Genomic DNA, 20097 nt, shown 5'->3' on the forward strand with positions numbered 1-20097 from the left:
CTGGGTAGGCCTGCAGGGCCGGAACTGGCACTGGGATAGCTATGTGCGTTTAGCTACGCCTCGGCCAGTCCCTACTGTAGGGCTACTCAACACGTGGCCTGCCGTGCAGTTTGGGTTTACATGGGGCTCAACACACGGGCTGTGGGTGGGATCCTTTGAACGTGGCCTCCCCTGGGAACACGCTCCACAACGGGAAGGCGTCTCCCAGGTGGGGTGAGCACTGCAAGATGCAAGTGGACGGGCTGGCTGGCAGAGATGGGTGCAGGGTGTCGGCATTTCTAGCCCCCAAGGAGGAGGTGCCAGGAGCCCTGGGGCATTGTGGGAAGTGCTGGCTGCTTAGCCTTGTGGGCAGAGCCTGAGAGGTGCTGACTGGCTCTCACTGGCCTTGTTCGGGTCCGGTGCCGTGGCTTAAGGCTTAATCTTTGTATTCATGCCCGTCGGTGTAAAAGATGCTATTTGCATAGATTTGCATACATATTTGCATGTATGGGCAACCCCGCTTAAGTTGTGGCCCTCTGCATGTTCTGTGAGTATCACTGTGGCCCCCAGGGCTTCCAGAGCTGGGTAGCCCTGTGCTAATGTAAGTGCTCTGTGCGTGTCTGTAACGCAGCGGTTACCTATCACTTCCTGCAAGCCCCGCTCAGTGCAGGAGTCCTGCAGTGCTCCCTGGGGGTGCCTCTCTCCGCCCTGGGGCACAGCTCCTGTGTCGAGGGGGCTCCTGGCAGCATTGCCGTGGCTGTTCCGGTGGAGCTGTTCCATACGGTGCCCTCCTGAGCTACTTCGAAGTCCGTGCGTCCTTTTCCATTGCTGGAGGCTGCTCTGGCCACACGCAGCAGGCTGAGGGGAGGAGCAGACCTGCCTATAACACTCCTGCAAGCGGGGGCTGCCTCTCGGTGGGGGAGGAGAGTTCTCTTGGATGGCTTCTAAGGCTCAGACTAACCCACTGAGAGGTCTTCGAGCAGCTTAGATGGGGGAGGGGTTGTGTCTCTAGCTCTTCCCAGCCCTAGCCTCAGGCAGAAATTGTATCCCAGGCCAGCATGGGAGGAACCACCACCCTGTGTCCCTTAACCCCGCCTCTAGGTAGATGGGGCGGGGTTGGATTGAAGCATCTGGACCCTGGGCCACACCAGGCCCGCTTGGAGGGCAGGCCACAGTGTCTAGAGACCGACTCCACTGCTGGGATTGGTCTGCTTGTGTGGGCTCTGCTCCTGCATCAGCCACACTTACGTGCTGGGCTGGGGTGTCAGAATCCTTTAGCGAGAAGCACTGAGAGGCCATGGGGCAGCCCCACAGAGCTGTTGCTGAAGGGTCTCTGTAGATTGATGGGGGCATCGCTGCAGCCGACACGCTTAGGTCACAGTTTTGGTTTTTCTTTACAAGGGCAGGAGCCAGAGGCATCTGTAAGCACCAGGGTCATTGTCGGTGGGAGCTGGTGTCTAGCCAGCTGTGTGAGGGCGGTTCAGTCCCTGGCCTGTCTGAATAGGCCAGCGCTGTGGTGCATGTCGCCTAGCCGAAGAGCACGAGCGAGCAGCACGGATGACAGAGTCTCTCCCTCTAACGAGAATTGTTTCCTGTTGGCAGGAACCTTCAGTCTCTGGTGTCACCCCAAATTTGAGGACCGCTGCCAGTCCGTGGTGGAGTTCATAAAGAGAGCCATCATGCACTCCAAGAACGGGAAGTTCCTTTACTTCCTGCGCTCCAGAGTTCCAGGTGAGTCCTGCACCCACAACTACTTACAGCTTTGTGTGTGTGGCGGGGGGTGAGATCTGTGATCTGGTGGGGCACGCGCTCGAGCCCTGCTCGTGGGGCTCTGGTTTAGCACGCTGTGACCAACGCTGTCTCAAGTGTGCTTGCACAGCGGCTTTTAGACCGGCATCTGGCAGGCACGTCTGTCTCCCTCAGCTGCTTGTGCTAACAACCGTCTTCCCCCGGGTGGGAGCACGTACCGCAGCTCCCACCTCTGGGGTGCATGACTTACTGGGGGATTTCTCACGTTGGCCACTTGACGCGCATGACGTTGGTGTCTGCTCCGGTCCTTTGGGTACCTGCACTAAACGCCTGTGTGCTGTTCTAGTGCTGAGAAGACCCGGCTGTGGGTTGCTCGTTGCAGATGTGGCTGTGCGCACTAGACAACAGGCCCAGCCCCTCAGCACAGACTCCCTAGTGCTCCATCATGCCATGTGCTGGCTGGTAGCCAGTTAAAACTTCACTGTTTCTCCTAGTCTGTGCTGTTTGCTGCTTCTCGTGGGCGGCTCCGCGCTCCCCAGTTCTCCCCTGGGGCCGGCTGAGCAGAGCCGCATTAAGCTAGGCACGTGCATGGGAGGGTTTCCAAGTGACAAACTCCACGTGAGCCTCATGCAGTCGCTCCTGTCGCTCAAGTCCCGTGGGGAGCGGCAGGGCTGGAACGCACCCGCCGGCAGCGCTTGCCACAAGGAAGGAGAATGAGTGAGGCTTTCAGTCCATGTTTGATTGAGGATTGGTAGGGAACCGGCTTCCTCCCCTCCCCTCCCCCAAGTCAAGCTGGTTCCGCGTACGCACGATTCCCTGTAACAGCAAAGCGAGTTCTGCTATCAGACTACGTTCGTGCGCTGGGACAGCCTGTCATCGGCTCCTTCTGTACCCCGGAGCCAGAAGCTGACGGGATAAATCCAGCAGGAAAGGAAGACCGGACCGCTAGTGCCAGTGATGGTTAGGGGCTGTAATGGGGTGCGGCGGTTTGAGCGGGGGTGCACAGCAACTCCTGAATGAAATGGCTGGAGCATGAGGAATCCGCCCAGACAGCCAGACTCAGGCAGAAAGGTGCAAAGGGAGGCAGGGCCTGGGAAGGTGTCAAGAGGGTGATGAGAGAGCAGGGGTGGGCAATTTATTTTTGAGGGGGACCGCTCCAAGATTTTGCAAAGTGGTCGAGAGCCGCACTCTTCCAGGATGTTACTGGAGGAATTCCAGGGTCTGGGATGGAGGTTGGGGGAGGGGATTGGGGTGCAGGAGGGAGTTGTGACCTAGGGCAGGGGACTGGGGTGCAGGGGTTTGGGATGCGACCTAGGGTAGGAGGGGATTGTGATCTGGGGCAGGAGATTAGGGTGCCAGATGTGGGAGGGAGTATGGGTGCAGGAGGGGGCAGAGGGTTGGGGAAAAGGAGGGGCTGGGGTGCCAGAGGCAGGCTCTGGCTGAGAGGCAATTTTACCAGCAGAAACCTGAGGCAGGCAGACTGCTGTAGGCTGCTCCACACTGGGTGGGGGAGTGGGGGGGAGGAGGCTTCGTACACTGCCCCTGCTCCCGGTAAAAAATCGCAGCTTTTATTGGCCAGAAACTGATAGATTGGCCAATGGGAGCTAAGAGATTTTGCCGGGGGGTGGGAACTGCATGAGAAGTCTCCCTCCCCAGCAGTCCAGAATAGAGACCAGCTGGCTTTTAAAGTGGGAGCTTCTCTCTGCCTTAGGGTTCTGGTGAGATGGCCCCGGGCCGTTCCAGCGGCTTGGCAGGCTGGTTCTGGCGCTGGCAGGCTGTTCCCATGATAAAAGGTGACAAGGCGTGGCTTTCCTGCCTGTCAGTCCTGAGTCCTTGTTAGGCCTGACCGGTGCCCATTGCGCTAAGCCCTCGGCCTAGGCAAGGCCCTTCCCTGGGGGTGTAGTGATTTCCTGGGCACGTCAGTGTTTGGTGGAACTGGGTAAAAACCAAAGGGGGCAGAAGGGAGGGGCGCTCAGTACTCCTGGGAGCCGGTGTCGGGTGCGCACGATGCAGCGGCTGGGTGGCCTCAGCTGGCTCCTTGCCCCCTTGCTGCCCTGCCGTTCAGAGGATGCAGGTTGTCAGGGGGCTGCCCACCAGAAGCACTGGCCCCCATTGGACCAGAGGGACCTGTCAGAGTGGCCCCAGGTGCTTCCAGGGGCTCAGCAGCCTCTGTGTGGGCGACCTCAGCTGCCGGGACCTCGCTCCCTGCCCATCTTGCTCCCTCGGGCGCGTAGCCCCATCAGCTTCCCCTGCTGACCCTTCCGCCTGGCCCCCGGTGCTTCCCAGGGCTGGGGTTGGCAGAGGAGCCAATGCTCACAGGGTACCACAGTCTGCTGACGTCAGCCCTTCCACAGCCTGGGGACGAGCGGGGGGATTTGAACCCACCACCTTGCAGTCCCCAGTGCTTTCCAGGGCTGGAGCCGGCTGTGGACCCAGTGCAACGGGGTGACAGCCGTTGTTCCCCTGCTCTCCCCACCCCAGCCCTTCAGCCTGGCCCCATGCGCTTCCTCTGCAGGCCTGCACATGCCCACCCACAAACCCCCAGGTCCTGAAAGCTAAAATCCAGCCCCAGGTGAGAATGAGGAAACCCCCAATTCTGGCTTCTCCCAAACCTGGGAGTTCTTTGGGGTATTTGCTGATGTTCTCCAGAGGGCCTTGTACATAATGCTAAGGTAGCCCCAACCCTAAAGAAATTAGTCTGGACGGCTCAGACTAGGGTGTGAGATGCTACAGGTTGCCCGGGGGGCAGGGCGAAGGTTTTTAAAGCAACGTAGCCCTGACACATACACGAGTGACCCTTCTCCCCAGAGCTGGCGTAGGAATAGTCACTTCATGGCGCTGTTTCCTCTGGATCGCTGGGCTGCAGCCCCGAATCCGAATGGGCCGTGTGGCCAGTTGGGATTTCTGACCCTTTGAGAACAAAGCGCCGCTGCCTGGCGTGGGCTCCCCGAGCCAGTGCCTTCGATCCAGCGCTCCTCGGCACGCTCGGGTGCTCCAGGTTGCTGCGGAAATGCTGCTAACCTCTTGGTGTGGGGGTGTCCAGTGAGTCTCTGGCGCCAGCAGCGAGGCAGATGGCTAGCGCAGCATGCAAATCTCTCGCTGCGTCCCCGGCTGAGCTCTCAGAGGCTTAGCCCTCCCTCCGTTGAGTCCCGCGCTTCGCTTTCTCCGGAGCTGGCTCCCAGCCCCCTGAGCTGCCGGGAGCAGTTGCAAGCCCATCTTAGCGTGAAGAGCTTTTGCCTTTTCTTTTCACTCTGCTCCGCTGGCCTGCGAGGCTTCCGTCAGCAAACTCCCTGCCCGCCGGAGGGGGTAGAGTGGGACGAGGACGGATCCCTTCTGAGAGGACAGATGAAAATCCAGGCCTGCTGCTGCTGATCTCCACGCCCAGGCTTAGGTCGCTGCCCTGAGCTCGGGCGTGTTCTCACAAGCGGGAGGTCAGCCCGGGAGGGGGAAGCAGATGGATCTCGCTTGCAGCCGTTCCAGGCTGTTCTGAGCACTTCCTGCCTCCAGGGCTTGACTGTGGTGCAGTCGCTGTGCCCAGCTTCCTGACTTCAGGAATGAACAATTGCCCCCCGGGAGCCTCCCTCCCCAGAGCGGGCACCGCTGCTCCAGGGTTACAAACCCGCCCGTTGGCTCCCAGGCTTCCCCTCCTCCTCGGCTGTTGTAAACGTGACGGTTTTCAAAGCCCTGGCGCTGTTGCTCAAAGGGAGGCTTTGGCTCCTGCCAGTTCCCGGATGGCTCAGCCAGAAATGTGCGCAGGGCTGGATGGGGCAGAACTGCAGGGGCATCAGAGGGGACCAGCGGGAAGCGACAGCTCGCTGCGGGGCCGGTTTGCTCCCTCCTGGCGTTGGTAAATAACTTGGCTGTGCTCCCTTGTCCCCGGATGCTTTGTTCGAAGGTCTCCCTCCGACGCCCGTCCAGCTGCTGTATCCGGTCTCCAGGTTCAGCAACGTCAAATCCCTCCAGCACCTTTGCCGGTTCCGGATCAGGCAGCTTGTCCGCGTAGACCACATTCCAGAGCTCCCGCTGCCCAAGTATGTTCTCCTGACCGGGCTGGGGCGGGGGGAACTTCTCGGGCGCTGGATCTAGAGTCTAGAGGGCAAATCTTAGCATCCTTGCCCCTTCCCTTTCCCTCCATTGGCCTGTTGGGACCGCCCATCCCAGCTGTAGCATGGGGCAGTGTGTGTGGGGGATCGTGAATAGCTGGGAAAGGGAGGGACATCAGGAGGGAGCAGCCATCCGCTGGCCAGGGCGAGGCGTCTGTGGCGCGGGGGCGGCCGGTAGCAGTGGAGAGGCAGGAAGAATCGTCCTCTAACGATCTGTGCCTGCCCCTGCTCTTTCCAGGCCTCTGATCTCCTACATCCGGAAGTTTTATTACTACGACCCCCAGGAGGAGGTGTACCTGTCGCTGAAGGAAGCTCAGCTGATTTCCAAACAGAAGCAGGACGCTGAACCCTTGACGTAGCCAGGCTGCCTTGCTCACGTTGTCGCTGTCACGGACGGTAAAACCCACTTGGCTGTCGTGCCGTGCTGGGGTGGGAGGCTCCTTGCTCTCCTGCCCTCGCGGGGATATCCCTGCTAGGTGACCAGGGCTCATTCTTGCTGGCCTGGCGTTATCTGCAGGGCAGTTCCTTCCCATCTCCTGAGTCATGGGCAGGCAGATGAGAACACGCTGGGGTGGGCTATCTCTGGGGGGGCCTGGGGAATACCAGCAGCTTTGGGGGTGGGGAGTCCCGAGCAAGCGGAGCCTAGGGCCTGCCCAGCTGCTGAGGCAGCACACGGTGAGCTCCTAACTAGTGGGGAACCAGGGATGTAAAATCCAGTTGAATTGTCTGACTGGTGGAACTTGCTATTCAACCAATGAAAAGGGGGGCACGCGGGGGTGGGGGCTCCAACCCAGCGGCCCTGCTGTGCTCAGGCCGGATTCTTCCTCCGGGCTGGAGCTCGCCTGCCTGCAGGGCAGCTGGGCCTGCTGCGGATGGGCTGTCCCGGCTGGGCTGGAACAGCCCCTGTCCCACAGCGGGCGGGGGGCTACTCCAGCCTCCACCAGTTAACCGGAGCTGGGAAGCCTCACCCATTCGCGTCCCTAGCGGGGCTCTGAGTGGCGTGGGGCTTGATGCCGCCTGCGTAGCTTTTCCCTCCCATGCGAGCTCAGGGCGAAGGCCGGGAGGGAAATCCCTGCTGAGCAGGGAGCGGTTTTCTGCGGTTCAGGGGGGTGCAGCGGGGAGCTTCGGGAGACGCCCCTTCCCCTACAGGACTCTCTTCGGGCAGCTGACACAGCCAACTGCTGGGAGAATCGATTAGCTGGGGAATGAATTGATCTCAGCTTGTTCTCCCCGTACCTGAGTGGACTGGCCGCCGCTAATGTATCCGCCTGCACGCTCCTTGGCACGCGGCTGTCCACCGAGAGATTCTGATGACTCTTAAATGGTATTAAAGTGGGCTGCTGGGTGGGGAGCTCACCAAAGAGCTGAACCAGAGACCGTGATGAGGGTCGGCTTCCCTAGTTCAGTGAAACGGCAGCCGTGCCGCCCTGGCTGCCTCTGCACGTGGGCTGACGGGGCTGGGGCCCGGGGTCAGAGCTCAGCACCCCACACTGTCAGGAGTGAGAGGCGACGCCACCTTTCCCCTTCCCCTTTCTGAACGTAGAGGGGACAGGCTCCTGGCTCTGATTCCGGGCCAGCTCTCCAGGAGGTGCAGGGCAGACCTGGGGGTTGGTTGCTTTGTGCCGCCTTTGGGTGGTCCAGGTTCTGGGCTGTTCTAAGGTTCGATTCAGCTCAGGCCTAGAGCTGAGCAATAGCCCGTCCCGGTGCGTCGTGGACTGTAACTCTGTCAGAGCGATGTCTGACCTGCGGGGGCTGTGCTGGCTCATGAGCAGCCCTTAGACATGGCCAGGGCAGAGTGACAGTAGAACGGATCCGCACGGCGCTTCGTGAGAGAGGCCAAGTTACACTTGATAAGAGGCTGCGGAGCCCATGGACACGTGGGGGAAATGAAGAGCAGAGCCTAATGCTTCTCAGTAGGGTTCCTCTTGTGCCTCTGATGGATGCCAGAGAGCTAACTGCCATTGTAGCCCCTTCCCCCCCCCCCCCCCCCCCCGGCTTCTCAGCCTTTAACTTCCTGAGGGCCGAGTGTGCCTTTGAATTGGCTCAGGGTTTTGAGGCCATCAAACCTAGCCTAGGTGGTTTAGGCCTCCACACATAGTGAGGCAGATGCTGGGCCTTGTTTCCGGGTGGGGTGATGACTGTAATCATTTCCAGATCACTGGGTGGGAGTTGAGGCTAACACTGGGGAAGAACAAGTTACGAATTTACTGAGGCCTGGGCTGTACTTACTGGAAAGTCCAATTAAGATACACCCCTCCAGCTGTGTTAATTAAGTAGCTGGAGTCGACTTCCCTTACTCCTCCTTCGCAAATCGAGGAGTCCCTGCCTTGGTGGGGGCGCCCTTAGCGTTTGACTTAGGGGGTCTTTACTAGACTCGCTAAATCAAACTCCGGAAGATCGACCACTGCAGTTGACCTTTGCAGTCGTGAAGACTTAGTCTGAGATAAATTCGATGTCTTTCATCAGTCCCTGCTGCCTTGATGACAACTAACATACTTAATGGGCTAGATCTCTGAGCCATTTGCTATTATCTTTGAGAACTAATGGGGGACAGGAGACGTCCCAGAACAGCAAAAGGGCAAATGTAGTGCCCGTCTATAAAAAAGGAAATAAGTACAATCCAGGGACGTATAGACCGGTCAGTGTACCTTTAGTACCGGGAAAGGTAATGCTTACAACCTGATCTCCACCTAGAAAGATAATCATAGAACACTAGAACTGGAAGAGACCTTGAGAGGTCATAGAGTCCAGTCCCCTGCCCTCAGGGCAGGACCAATCTCCAGCTAGACCATCCCTGACAGGTGTCTGTCCAACCTGCTCTTCAATATCTCCAGGGATGGAGATTCCACAACCTCCCTTGGCAATCTATTCCAGCGTTTAACCACCCTAACAGGTAGGAAGTTTTTCCTAATGTCCAACCTAACCCCCCCTTGCTGCAATTTTACTCTCTCCTCCTTGTTAACACCCTTTTAGATATTTGAAAGCTGCTATCATGTCCCCTCTCAGTCTTCTTTTCTGAACTAAACAAGCCCAATTCTTGCAGTCTTTTCTCACAGCTCATGTTCTCTAGATCTTCTCTAGACCACCTCCAATTTCTCCACATGTCTCCAGTTCTGGGCACCGCATTTCAGGAAACAGTACTCCAGTTGAGGCCTAATCAGCGCAGAGTAGAGCGGAAGAATGACTTTGCATGTCTTGCTTACAACACTCCTGTTAATGCAAACCGGAATTATGTTTGCTTTTTTTGCAATTGTCACACAGTTGACTCATGTTTAACTTGTGGTAAATAAAGTAGTAAGTAACAGTCAGCAAGGATTTCTCAAGAACAAATGTCAAACCAACTTAATACCCTTTTTGGACAGGGTAATGAGCCTTCTGGGTATGGAAGAAGCAGCAGGTGTGATATAGAGCGATTTTTAGTAAGGCGTTTGATAGGTCTCACGTGATCTTGTAAGCACACTAGGGGATGGATAATGGCAGAGACTACACTGACTAAGTTAGCAGATGATGCCAAGCTGAGCAGGGATGTGAGCACTTCAGAAGACAGGATTAAAAGTCCTAATATTGGCAAGTTCTAGAAGAGTGGTCTAAGCTAAGGAAAATTCCTTAAGGACAAATGTTTGTGCAATGAATTGTAGCACTTTGCACAAGTGGGAGGTGGCTGTGTAGGAAGGAGAACTGCAGAGAAGGTTCTGGTCGTCGTGGATTGCAGACTAGTCACCGATGTGATACTTTTTGCCAAAAAAGAGTGAACTTTCATTCTGGGATGTATTGGCACCAAGGTGGTGAGACACGAGATGTAATTCTTCCTCTGTGTGGTATGAGAGAGGCCTCATCTGGAGTAGTTGTGGGCACGGCGCTTGGGGAAAGATGTGGACAAATCAAAGAAAGTCCAGAGGAGGGCAACAAAACTGGTACAAGGGCCAGAAAACACGACCTTGAGGAAAGATGGGGGAAAATTGCTTTTGCTTAGTCTAGAGAAGAGAAGCGTATAGGGAGACCGTATTACTTTAAGAAGTGGTTGCAAAGAGGAAAGTGAGATTGTTGTCCTGTCCTCAGTGGCTAAGGAGAAGCATTGGGCTTAAATTGGAGCAAGGGAAATGTAGGTTGGACATTAGGAAAAGTCTCCTGACTGTAAGGGTAGGGAAGCTTTGGAACAATTCCCTAGGGGGCTTATGGAGTCTGTCACTGTCTTTTCCGCTCTTACACTTCCAAGCAGGAGTCGGGTGGTTCAGATGATACGTAGTCCTGCCTCCATTTGGGGGACTGGACTAGATGACTTGTCACAGGCCCTGCCAGACTGAGATTTCTGCAGTACCGTGCTGACACTTCCTGCAGTGAGAAGCAGGAGCGCCCTGTTTCCCCCCGCAGAGTCGTGGGTATTAGACCAGGGTGGGCACGATATGGCCTATGGGCATCTATCCAGCCCTCAGCTGCCCTGCCGTGCCCCCATCCCCGTGTCAATCGAGACCTGGGGGTGGGGGAGTGTGCGGTGTCATTCGCTCTTTAAAAAGGCTGGCAGTTCCCCCTGGCAGGGGTGGGGCCGAGAGACTTCTCACACTCCCGAGCCCCCGATTGGTCTGGGGTTGGGGAGCAAGTGAGGTCTCCTTCCTCCACTGGGGCACATGGTGCCTAGAGGAAATCACCCCTCCCACCTGAGGCCCCGCCCCTTCTGCCTGAGGCCCTGCCCTTTTGGGGGCGGAGCCGGCCCACAGCCACTACCCACAATCCATGAAGTGGCCCCCCTGCAAAAATGATTGCCCAGCCCTGTGGTAAACGCTCCTGCACAAGGGCTGCAGGACCCCAGCGGCCCCCGAACTCTGACAGGCTCCTATCCTGCCTCTTCTGTCTGTTGCCCTGCCAGCTCCGCCCGCTCCGGGCTGGGTGTTGCATGCCGGTGGTGGTATTCTTCTTGTCTGCCGGGCGAACAGCGTAAAAGCTCAGCAGCAGGAGCGGAGAGAATTGCTGGCTCCACCGTTGCCCCCCGAGGGAGCCGTTCGGAGTGCTTGGCCGCCTGCTCCGTTCTCTGCTTTCAAGTGGATCTTTCCAGCCGAGAGGCATTTTCCGGCTGCTTCCTGTGTAGAATTGCAAACACTGAGGCTGCTGCCACGTGGGGGCAGATTCTGTCTCATGGGGGGACAGTTGCCTGGCCTCGTCTAGGAGTTCTGGCCCCTTCTGCTTGCTGAGACACGAGGTATTCAAGAAGCTGCAAGTTGGACCCATGTCCCCGGCGGGGGCTGTCCTCTGCTGTCTAACCCCATGGCCGGTAGAGTTTACCCCGTGGTGCACAAGTTTTTCGTTCCTGATTCTAAGCTTGTGTTGTAAAAGAGCCTCCAGCCCTTGCTAGAGGATGTTGTGAAGACTAGGACTTTAAAAAAGAGCTAGATACATTCATGGACGTTAGGGCCATCAATGGCTGATAGCCAGGATGGGTAGGGAGGGTGCCCCCGGCCTCTGTGTGTCTGGGAATGGGTCACGGGGAGGGATCCCGTGAGGATTCCCTGTTCTGTTCCCTCCCTCCGGGGCACCTGGCATTGGCCACTGTCGGCCGACAGGACACTGGGCTGGATGGACCTTTTGTCTGACTCCGTCTGGCCGTTCTGTTCACCTTCCCCCATGGAGCCTTTCTGGCTACTGTAGAGCCACCCTAGAGCTCCCCTGAGCCCAGGGTCTCTACATTCAGCGGGTCCGGCCTAAGCTGTCCGGCTTCTTGTAGGTCACATGCCTGCAGTTAGTCATGTGACTGACCTCCGCTCCCTGCTGCGAAGGGCCCGTGGTCAGGACCGGTTTCTTGTAGTGCCTGCATGTGCCTCAGAACCCGGTGCCCTGTTACAGCCAGGCATGGATCCTTTGGGTGCCTCTCGTGGGCCTGAGAAGGGGGGGGGGGCTCACTATGGGAACGGCTTCTTTGCCCTTGGGAAACCATCGCGAGCGTTGTAGAGGCCCTGAGAGACACTCGCCAGGACGCCCTGCGTGAATCCCCGTGTGTGAATGGACACGTGGCTCCTTAGCCAGGTTAGAAGGTGCTGGCTAAGGGCTTCTCTCACTGCCCCGGCAAAGTAGATACGGCACGTGCTCAGACTAAAGCAATCGCTTCTGAGAGGCGAGAGCTAGCTTGGTCCCTTTCTCCTCTCCCAAGACAAAAGGAGAGCTGGAGATGAGATGGGCTGATGGGGGAGTTCCTAGCTGGGAGCTTCTTGTAAGGCAGCTCGGGAAACAGTTATTTGCAATCTCCTTGAAGCCAAGAGCCAGGCTTGTAGGCGCAAGCTGTCATACCGGGATTCCCCTGGTGAGCAGAATGAGCCAGGAACGGTCTCCGATTTTACCAAGGATTGGGGTCCTGCCCCTCTGATTGGGGGAGTCTTGTTTGCTCTCTTGCTTACTCCTCTGCAGTGCTAGATCTGTTCCCGTGGATGCTCCTGTGCTCCCCTTTGCGCTCCTGTACCCCAGCCCAGCTCCCCTTGGGAGTCTCTGGATACGTCTACACAGCAAGACTAAACTTGAAAGAAGCGATGCTAATTGCATAGCTTAGGCCGAAATTGGGCCTGTCTACTCAGCGCTTATTTCGAAGGAGAGCCCTCTTCCTCCGGCTTCCCTTACTCCTCGTACAAGGAATCATAGAATCATAGAACTGGAAGAGACCTCAGAAGGTCATCAAGTCCAGCCCCCTGCTCTAGGCAGGACCAATCCCAAGGAGGTTTACGGAAGTCGGTGTAAGAAGCCCGTTCTTTCGAAATAATGGGCTTGCTGTGTAGACGTGCGCTACGTTATTGCGGAACAACATCCGTTATTCCGAAATAATGCTGCTGTGTAGACGTCCCCTCTGATCTGCATTGGATTCTTCCATGTAAAACAGACTGACTAATTCTCTTACTCTCCCTCTCTCCGATTAGGAATTGGCTTGCTGAGATCCTGCAGCAAGGAGCCCAAGCAAAGCTGCGGCAGACGGAGGCCGAGAAGGGTGAGCCCTGCCTCTTCAGTGACTTCTGCTTGCCATCTCTTTTGTCCTCGGAGGAGGATTCGGGGTTCCTGAGAAGCACAGCAGACTGGCAATTGGAGCGGCAGCTCCTGGCTTCGGGTAGGGCCTTGGCCAGCAAGCGCCCGGGATCCCAGACTCCACGCAGAACGGAGAACGTCATGGCACTATTTACGTTTTACGTTTTTATCTTTGATGTTTCCATTTCTCAGCATGGGAAATATTGTCGTGGGAGCGGCTGGATTGCGTCGCCCCGCAGATGCCAGGGTGAGGGAAGAGAGGGATCTTGCAGCAAGATCACCCCATCCAGCCGTCCTTGTAGAACTGCTCTTTGGCTACCACCCTTTGTGGCTGCGGCCAAAGAGCTGCTGGGAAGCAAACTGAGCCAGATTCATGTGCAGCTATGTAGAATAATTGGCAGGGGAGGTGCTAGCGCTCTAAGCAGTGTGCAGCTGCCCAAATCCTGTGCTTTCTAGGAGACGCTGCTAGAGTGAAACCTGGCCTCTGGGAGCAGAGCTCTGCCGCTGGATCGCAGGAGGTCCTGTGTGCTTTCACATCCTCCTCACGGAGGGCGGGCGGGGTGTGCTCCCGTCAAGGGTTCTGAAGCCTTCTGCCGGTGGAATGGTGGGTAGCACAGAGGGCCAAGAGGCTGCCGGCCCCCCAGCAGATGTTAGAAGGTCTAGCCCAAGAGGTTTTTTTCAAGCTGAAGTTCTTTAAAGTTCCTCCCAGACACTGGCAAAGCTCTCGCCGTCGTCTAAATTCCAGCCAGCCATGAGCCAAGGGTATTTCTGCCTCAGCTTTGCAGAGCCAGAGGGTCTTCTGGTTTGGCCTTGGTGCTGTGACGGAAATGGAGCCGGGTAGAATCCGCTAACTGCTACGGCTGTCGTGGGATGTGCCTCGGACTCGACAGACAGGCTCGTGGTTTTGACCCTCCTCCCGGGGTGAGGCGGGGATGAGTCAGGAGAGGAGGAGAGTCCCCCCGCGCTTGGGGCTCTGTGTTTCTAGCCTTTCGGGGAAGAACTAGAATCTGCGCTAGGAACCGGAGAGCTGCTACTGCATTTCCCACGGGGCTTCTGAGTTTTCCATAGATGGCTGGGCCGGGCCCTGGGAGTAGCGCTCTTCTCAAGACTGGTCTGTTCCCTTGTGAAATGTGGGCTCACTGCTACGGGGTTAAAACGGAGTGTCTGCCCCTTAGGGCCGAGACCTTTCTGCTGAGGGATCTCGCATCCTAACTATTGAAACTAGAAAATTCCCCTCCGGGTGACTGCAGCCGCCCCCCCCAGCCGTGTGCTGCTCAGGAAGTTGTGATGTGTGTGTCTGACGCTCTGGCTGTGGTCTGGCTTGGCAGCCGTTCTGCTGAGGGCCGAGTGGCCCGTGTTGGGTGTTGCCGTGCATTGTGCTGGTTGGATTCCCACCCTCCCTTAATAGACGATCTACCTAGTGAGGCGAGGGAGAGGCGCAGGGGGCTCTGGAAAGCTGCCTGGCTCTCTGTACAGAGCGTGTGTGGAGGGTGCTGTTGACCAGGGTGTCTCCCTTCCTAGCCCTCCGCCCCCGTCTTGTGCGATGAGCACAGCTTGGCTTCCAGATGAAACCCTCAGTCGGCGTCAGCCATCTCTAGAAATACCTCACCTGAAAGCATCCACTACTGAATCTGTGTCCGGTAGGGGGGGGACCTATTTGGGCAGGAGGTAGCAGGCAGAAATAAATACCCCCTTAGACTGGCCATGGAGGGCATGTCTTCATGGCTGCCTCCCCCACACACTTCCACGAGCAATCTTAGAGCATGGGTCAGGCTAACAGTAGCAGTGTAGATGTTCCTTCTTGGAGGCCTGTAGCTCCCTCCGCCCTCCCCTTTCTGGCCAGGCTCAGAGCCCAAGTGTGAATGTCTGTGTTGCTGTTTTTAGGCCTGTGGTGTGAGCCAGAGCCAGCTGACCTGGGCCCTGAGACGCTTAGTAGGGGTGCGGGGTAGGGGGTTGCTGTGTAGGTGAAGCTCCAAGATGATTCCCTTGTGAAATCTGGGCTCCTTCGGTCCGTAGCGCACTCTGACCCACTCACGAGCCCCCCAGAATTTCAGTCTGGAATACGCCCTGCCCCAGCCGGAGACCTGCAGTTCCCATATTGGGGCATGGGGAAGATTAAGGAGAGCGCTGCAAGTTGGAACGAGCGCACCGGAGCTTGAAAATCCAGCCGTGCCGCTTGGAGACATACAGTGGCTTGCCTCTTCGGTCTCAGTGGGAGGTGGGCTGGGTGTGAGCGCGATCCCTAGGGGCGGAGCCTCTCCTGCCCTGCTCCAGCTCGTCTTAGCCTTGGCTCGAGAAGCCACGTTCAACTTCCAGCCAGTTGGTGCCCTGGAAAAAGTCGGCTTCCTAGAGTGACTGCAAACAAGGGTCCGATGCTTCCAAAATACCTGTCCGCTCCTGTGCAGCTGCAGAATCACAGCTCATCAGCCGCCCCTCCAAGCGGGCATCTGCAGGGCTCTGGCATGGGGACTGCCACAGGGCCGGCTGTTGGACTCTGGTCCCTCGTTTTCGGCTGGTCGCGTGGAACACCTGCTGTCCGCGTGGTTCTGGAAGCCTGACCGATCTGCTGAGTTCAGAAGCGGTCAGCGCTGCTTCCCACGTGCCACCCACTCGGAGCAGGTAGACGCGAATGGTCAGATTGGTGCTAGATCTGAAGACGCAAGGGGGAAAGGTCAATAGGCTGGAGAAAAGAGAAAATGCATGTGGAATGGCCAGACATTGAAATAACCCATAGAGTGAACTACTGTTTCTAATTGGGGTTGCCTGGGGGGGAGGGGCATAAAATGCACAGATCTGCACCCCAGCATTGGCTGGTTTCATGAGAAATGCTGATCTCAAGCTATTCTGACCCCTTCCGTCCCTGGCGTGTTTCACTTCTCCACGTCCCCCTCTTTTTTTTTTTTAAGCCCCGTGCAACTACTGAGGACTTGTTCCCGCTGAGCCATTTGAGTCCTGGGCAGGTCATGTACCTAAAACATCAGGAGCAGTCCCGGAAGCAGCGGAACTTGTTTTGAAATGCTGTTGCCGTATTGAGTCTGCCGTAACCCCCCTTGAGAAGGAATGTTCCCCCATGGGGGGGGCAGTTTCTGCTGGTCCTTGAAACTTGAACGCTGTGGTGGGTGAGTGTTCTAGCCGGATGGTGGTCTGCTACCACGGGCTGTGGCTTGCCTCTTTGAGCTGCGCGAATTTCTCTGCCGGGTGCCAGGGATTCCGTGGTATGGAATGTAATCCTGTCTGCTACTGAGCCTAGGAGTGCCTCTGTCAGTAGACACTTGGGTCTTACCACCAGAGATCCCGGAAACACCTTGCGAGAATCAGAAGCTTAGCACGATTTTACTAGCCCGTCCTTTTCCATAGAGAAACAAACCCGTCCAGAAATGACTACGGGCAAGTATAATTTGTAAGGCTCAGCGTTAGCTGCCTTGAGCAATGTGAAACGCCCCCAAACTGACTTGCAGGATTCTGCATGCTACATCCTTAAATGGACTAATCTGAGGCAGGTCTTGCTTTTCGTACGCAAGGACATTGGATTGATCTGTCTCCATTCAGCACCTGCGTAGCAGCAACGCTGCTTCAGCTCCTCTGCGTGAGGGAGACAGGGTGCTACATGCCTGCCCTAGCAAGTTACCCCATCTCCTTATTTCTCTGGCGTAGCCCCGCGAAGGGGAGGTAACATCCTTCGAGCTGTTCTGCTGCCTATCACGTATCACTTGGACGGCATTCGCCGCGCTCTTGCTTGGAATGAGAAATCGACGTTTGTTCATGTTGCCAGGGGCTCACCGCTTCGTTACTTGGTTTCCGAGCTGGTAGCCCTTCCTGATGGAAGGATGGGAGCGTCCTAGACTCCAGCAGCAGGAGTGAACTTTCACCGCTCTAGTTCAGAGGCGATCCAGGTGTGAGTAGGATGAACAGAGCCTCCTCTTCAGGCGGGCGCTGTGCGTCCTTTTCTGGGTGTAGCAGGCCTGCGGATGGAGATCTCTATAGGTGACCTGTTCCTAGTCCTCATTTTATCCATCATCCCGTCCCCATGCAGCAAGGGCCTTTTCACAGTCTTATCCCTATGGGGATTCTTTGTTTTCCTGGTAGGTTACTGGGTTTATCTTGATGTCAAGGGACACTATCAATTTGATTCTCTTACCGTTACTTGGAGCATCCTGATCGCTGGTTTTTCAGGAAGTCAGTTTGCTAAGCTTATCAAGACGGTTATACTCTGGCTTTGCCCGGGATGGCAGGGCGCTGGAGGAGATGGCCCAGAGAGGCCCTTTCTACAGTTCTGTTAGAGGGAATTTGACTCTTGCCGGAGCGAAGACGATGGGTCATGAAACGGACTATCCATGAAGTGCTGTCTTAAACTTGATCCGTGATCTATCCAAGCATGCTGATTTTCCATGTGGTCGCTATAGCGACGTCACACTTTCCAGTCAAACGGGTCTTTGTTTCAAGTTGACAAGGTCCCTTTGAACGTAGGTGGTTCCCACACCACCTTTGTTCTGTTGCATGTCACCAACTTTCCGTTCCCTGCAGCAGTGCCTCTCGGGCGTGAGCTGACTTGACGTGCTCCGGGGGAATCAAAGCCACTGTGGTCCGTGCATCAGGTGCTCTGTGCTCCCACGAAGGGCTGAGATGGGCTAGCTGGTGCTTGGTCCTGCCGTGAGCGCCGGGGACTGGACTTGACGACCTCTGAAGGTCCCTTCCTGTCTGGGTTCTATGACTCTACATCCTGGCCAGGTTCTTTTCTGAAAGGATCTTCCTGTTGCAATATCCAGCCCATTGTTCAGTGCCTAGCTGTGACTTGGTGCCGGCTGTCAAACGACACAGAATCAACTTGACATCAGTGGCTTGCTTAGTGGTTGGCTTCCCCCCTGGTGCTTACCGTCCAGAATGAGGGGTGCACCGAGAGAACGTGTGTTCTTTAATCTGGCAGTAAAACCCCTGCAGAAAGCCATGTGGACAGGCTTTTGAATGGCTGTCCGCCAGTTTAGACCATTGTTCCTGGAGTAACTTCTGTTTAAAAGGCCTCTGGTTTGGCTTGTATCTTACCCTTAAAATGACTGTCGGGTCTGGCCCTCCAGTTTGGAGGTCTTGGCTGTGCATTCGGCCGTCTCTGCTGTCCGCTGACTCCAACCACGCTTCCTAGGAGGCCTTCTGAGAACCCGCAGACTGGAAATCCCTCTTTCTATCAGGTGTCACTTGTTGACAGCTGGGACCATAATCTTTATTGCCTCCTAGGGGTGTCCAGGTCAAACAGGATAGACAAGCCTGGAAGTCATCTCCAAACTAGGCAGCTGAGTCCCAAGGGGATAGTGTACTTGGCCAGATGTTAGATGTGGCTTTTGTGTCTGCCACTGACTTGCCACGTGAAACCTTGGGCAAGTCCCTTCCACGCTGTGCTCGATTCCCTCCGTTGTAAAATGGGACACAAGATGGATCCTTTTGAAGTGTTCTGAGAGGAACAACGCTGTAGGTGCTAATCAAGTAAAATGCCGGCAAACTCGCGTGCGTTCGAAAACCGAAACACACAAACTTCCAGGCCTTAATGCAAAAAAGGGGCCAGTCCCCCTCTCTGCACATCACTTTTGAAAACCAGTGACCCAAAAACACACGCTGGTGTTGCAGCCTTGGATCTCTTTAAAAAAAATGTAGCGTACGTAGGCAAATACTGGTCTTTGATTTAAGCGAAGTAGCATGCAAAATTCTTGCATCACTCAGAGGCTGGCTCTTAAGCAATCCAGATAAGGAACCTCCCTCTATGTGGAGCATGTTGTAAACCAAGTGGATGCAAATCTCTGCTGACTCTTTCCAAGCCCAGAACTCTTCACCATCCAGCAGAAATGCAGCTTTGCTTAATTTGTTGGTCTTTTTTTTTTTTTTGGCTTAATTTATTAAAATAGTTGCTGTATAATTTATTTTCATAAACTATATAAAAAAGTTACTAAATGGTAAACAGACTTGCAGGCCAATCTTGGAAAAATAGTTTTTTGATATAAACATACCAAATGCACTTGGTGTGTGTTTGGTTATTTTTGGGCGCGGGCGGGCGGGACGCAGGGGGTGTCTGTGGATCCGTTCCAGCCGGGGTTGGTCTGTATATATTGTATTCATAGGCATGTTGGCCTCTCGGATGGAAGCATTAGTAACTCTGCGGGTCTTGTCCAGGAAGCTGGTGTAAATTTCTCAGTTTTTTTTGTAAATCGTCGCTGAGGAAGACCTCTGACTTTTGTGTGTGTGACTCCTTTTTATTGTCGGTTGGAGCAAGGGGGTGTTTTGGTTGGGGGCGGGATGGGGGCATTTGAAATAAAATGTCGAGAAATTGTTTCACAGACTCTGTCTTGGGATGTTTCTGTCCTAGCCACGAGCCCCCTCCCCCTTCGGAGACTCCTCCTGCCCCGCATGCAACTTTGGCCCCCACTTGTAGAGGCTGCTTCAGGAGCTGTCAGTCACAGGCCAGTTAGGAGGGACTCCAGTGGCTCCTTGCACTCTGTATGGGACCCCAGGAAGGGCAGCGGGCCACAGTGAGTGGGGTACAACTGCCAGGAGGTGTGCCCCCTCCCCGCATGACACATGCTTCAATAACAAAGCATATGGCAGTGAGCCCCTTTCCCGCTCCTCCGTCACTGGGGGGGCTCCCCTTTCTCTGAAGCCTCGGGCGCTGGCTCTGCAGGCGGCAGCGGGCTGGCCGGGAAGTGGCTGATCTAGTCCTAGCCATGCAGGCAGCTCTTCCCTTTCCAGGGCTCCTGGTGCTCTTTGCCCCCAAGATGATGCCCTAGGGTTGGCCGCAGGCTGGGGTGCTGGCTTCATCTTCCCCTTCCAGGTACGGCCATCTGCCCCCGCTCCTGTGAAATCGCACACACCCCTCCTGGGCCTTTCTTCTCAAGCCTGCCTGTTCCACTCCTGCAGGCCGAGGTTGGGCACCAGGCTCTGTTCAAAGCTCTGCCCCCTTGTGCTCTCTGGGGTGTGTCCACGGCAGGCCTGGTGCACGGGCCTGTGCCACCTACCACAGGGCCTCCTTGAAGGCGCCCCGCCTTCCTGCTGTGGTGCAGGCTGTGCTCAGGGCACGGTTGCTGCCTTTCAGGGGGGCTGTGCCTTAAAGGAGCCGTATAAGAGAACAAGGCTGCTTCGGACCTGGACCTCTCCTCCTCCTCAGAGGTGCTAGATGGGGCGAGCGGGCAGCCCTGAGAGGAGTGTCGCACAGCAGCTCCCTTCCCTGCAGCCTGGGCCCCAGGAACACCCCGACTGCAGTGGGCTTGGCTCAGCCACACCCCGCTTTCTG

General features: G+C 56.2%; 1 protein-coding gene across 1 annotated transcript in view; it reads left to right on the forward strand.

Moving 5' to 3' along the window:
• SOCS7 (suppressor of cytokine signaling 7) overlaps positions 1-13827 on the forward strand; it is a 34368-nt gene extending 20541 nt beyond the window's left edge. The window contains 4 exon segments of the mRNA XM_014574111.4: positions 1582-1710; positions 5624-5759; positions 6070-6227; positions 12725-13827. Coding sequence (XP_014429597.3) covers positions 1582-1710; positions 5624-5759; positions 6070-6190 — 386 coding nt within the window. The 3' untranslated portion in view covers positions 6191-6227; positions 12725-13827.
• The last annotated feature ends 6270 nt before the right edge of the window (positions 13828-20097 follow it).

This window comes from Pelodiscus sinensis, chromosome 29, assembly GCF_052426305.1.
Source record: "Pelodiscus sinensis isolate ZL-2025 chromosome 29, ASM5242630v1, whole genome shotgun sequence".
Taxonomy (NCBI): Eukaryota; Metazoa; Chordata; order Testudines; family Trionychidae; genus Pelodiscus; species Pelodiscus sinensis.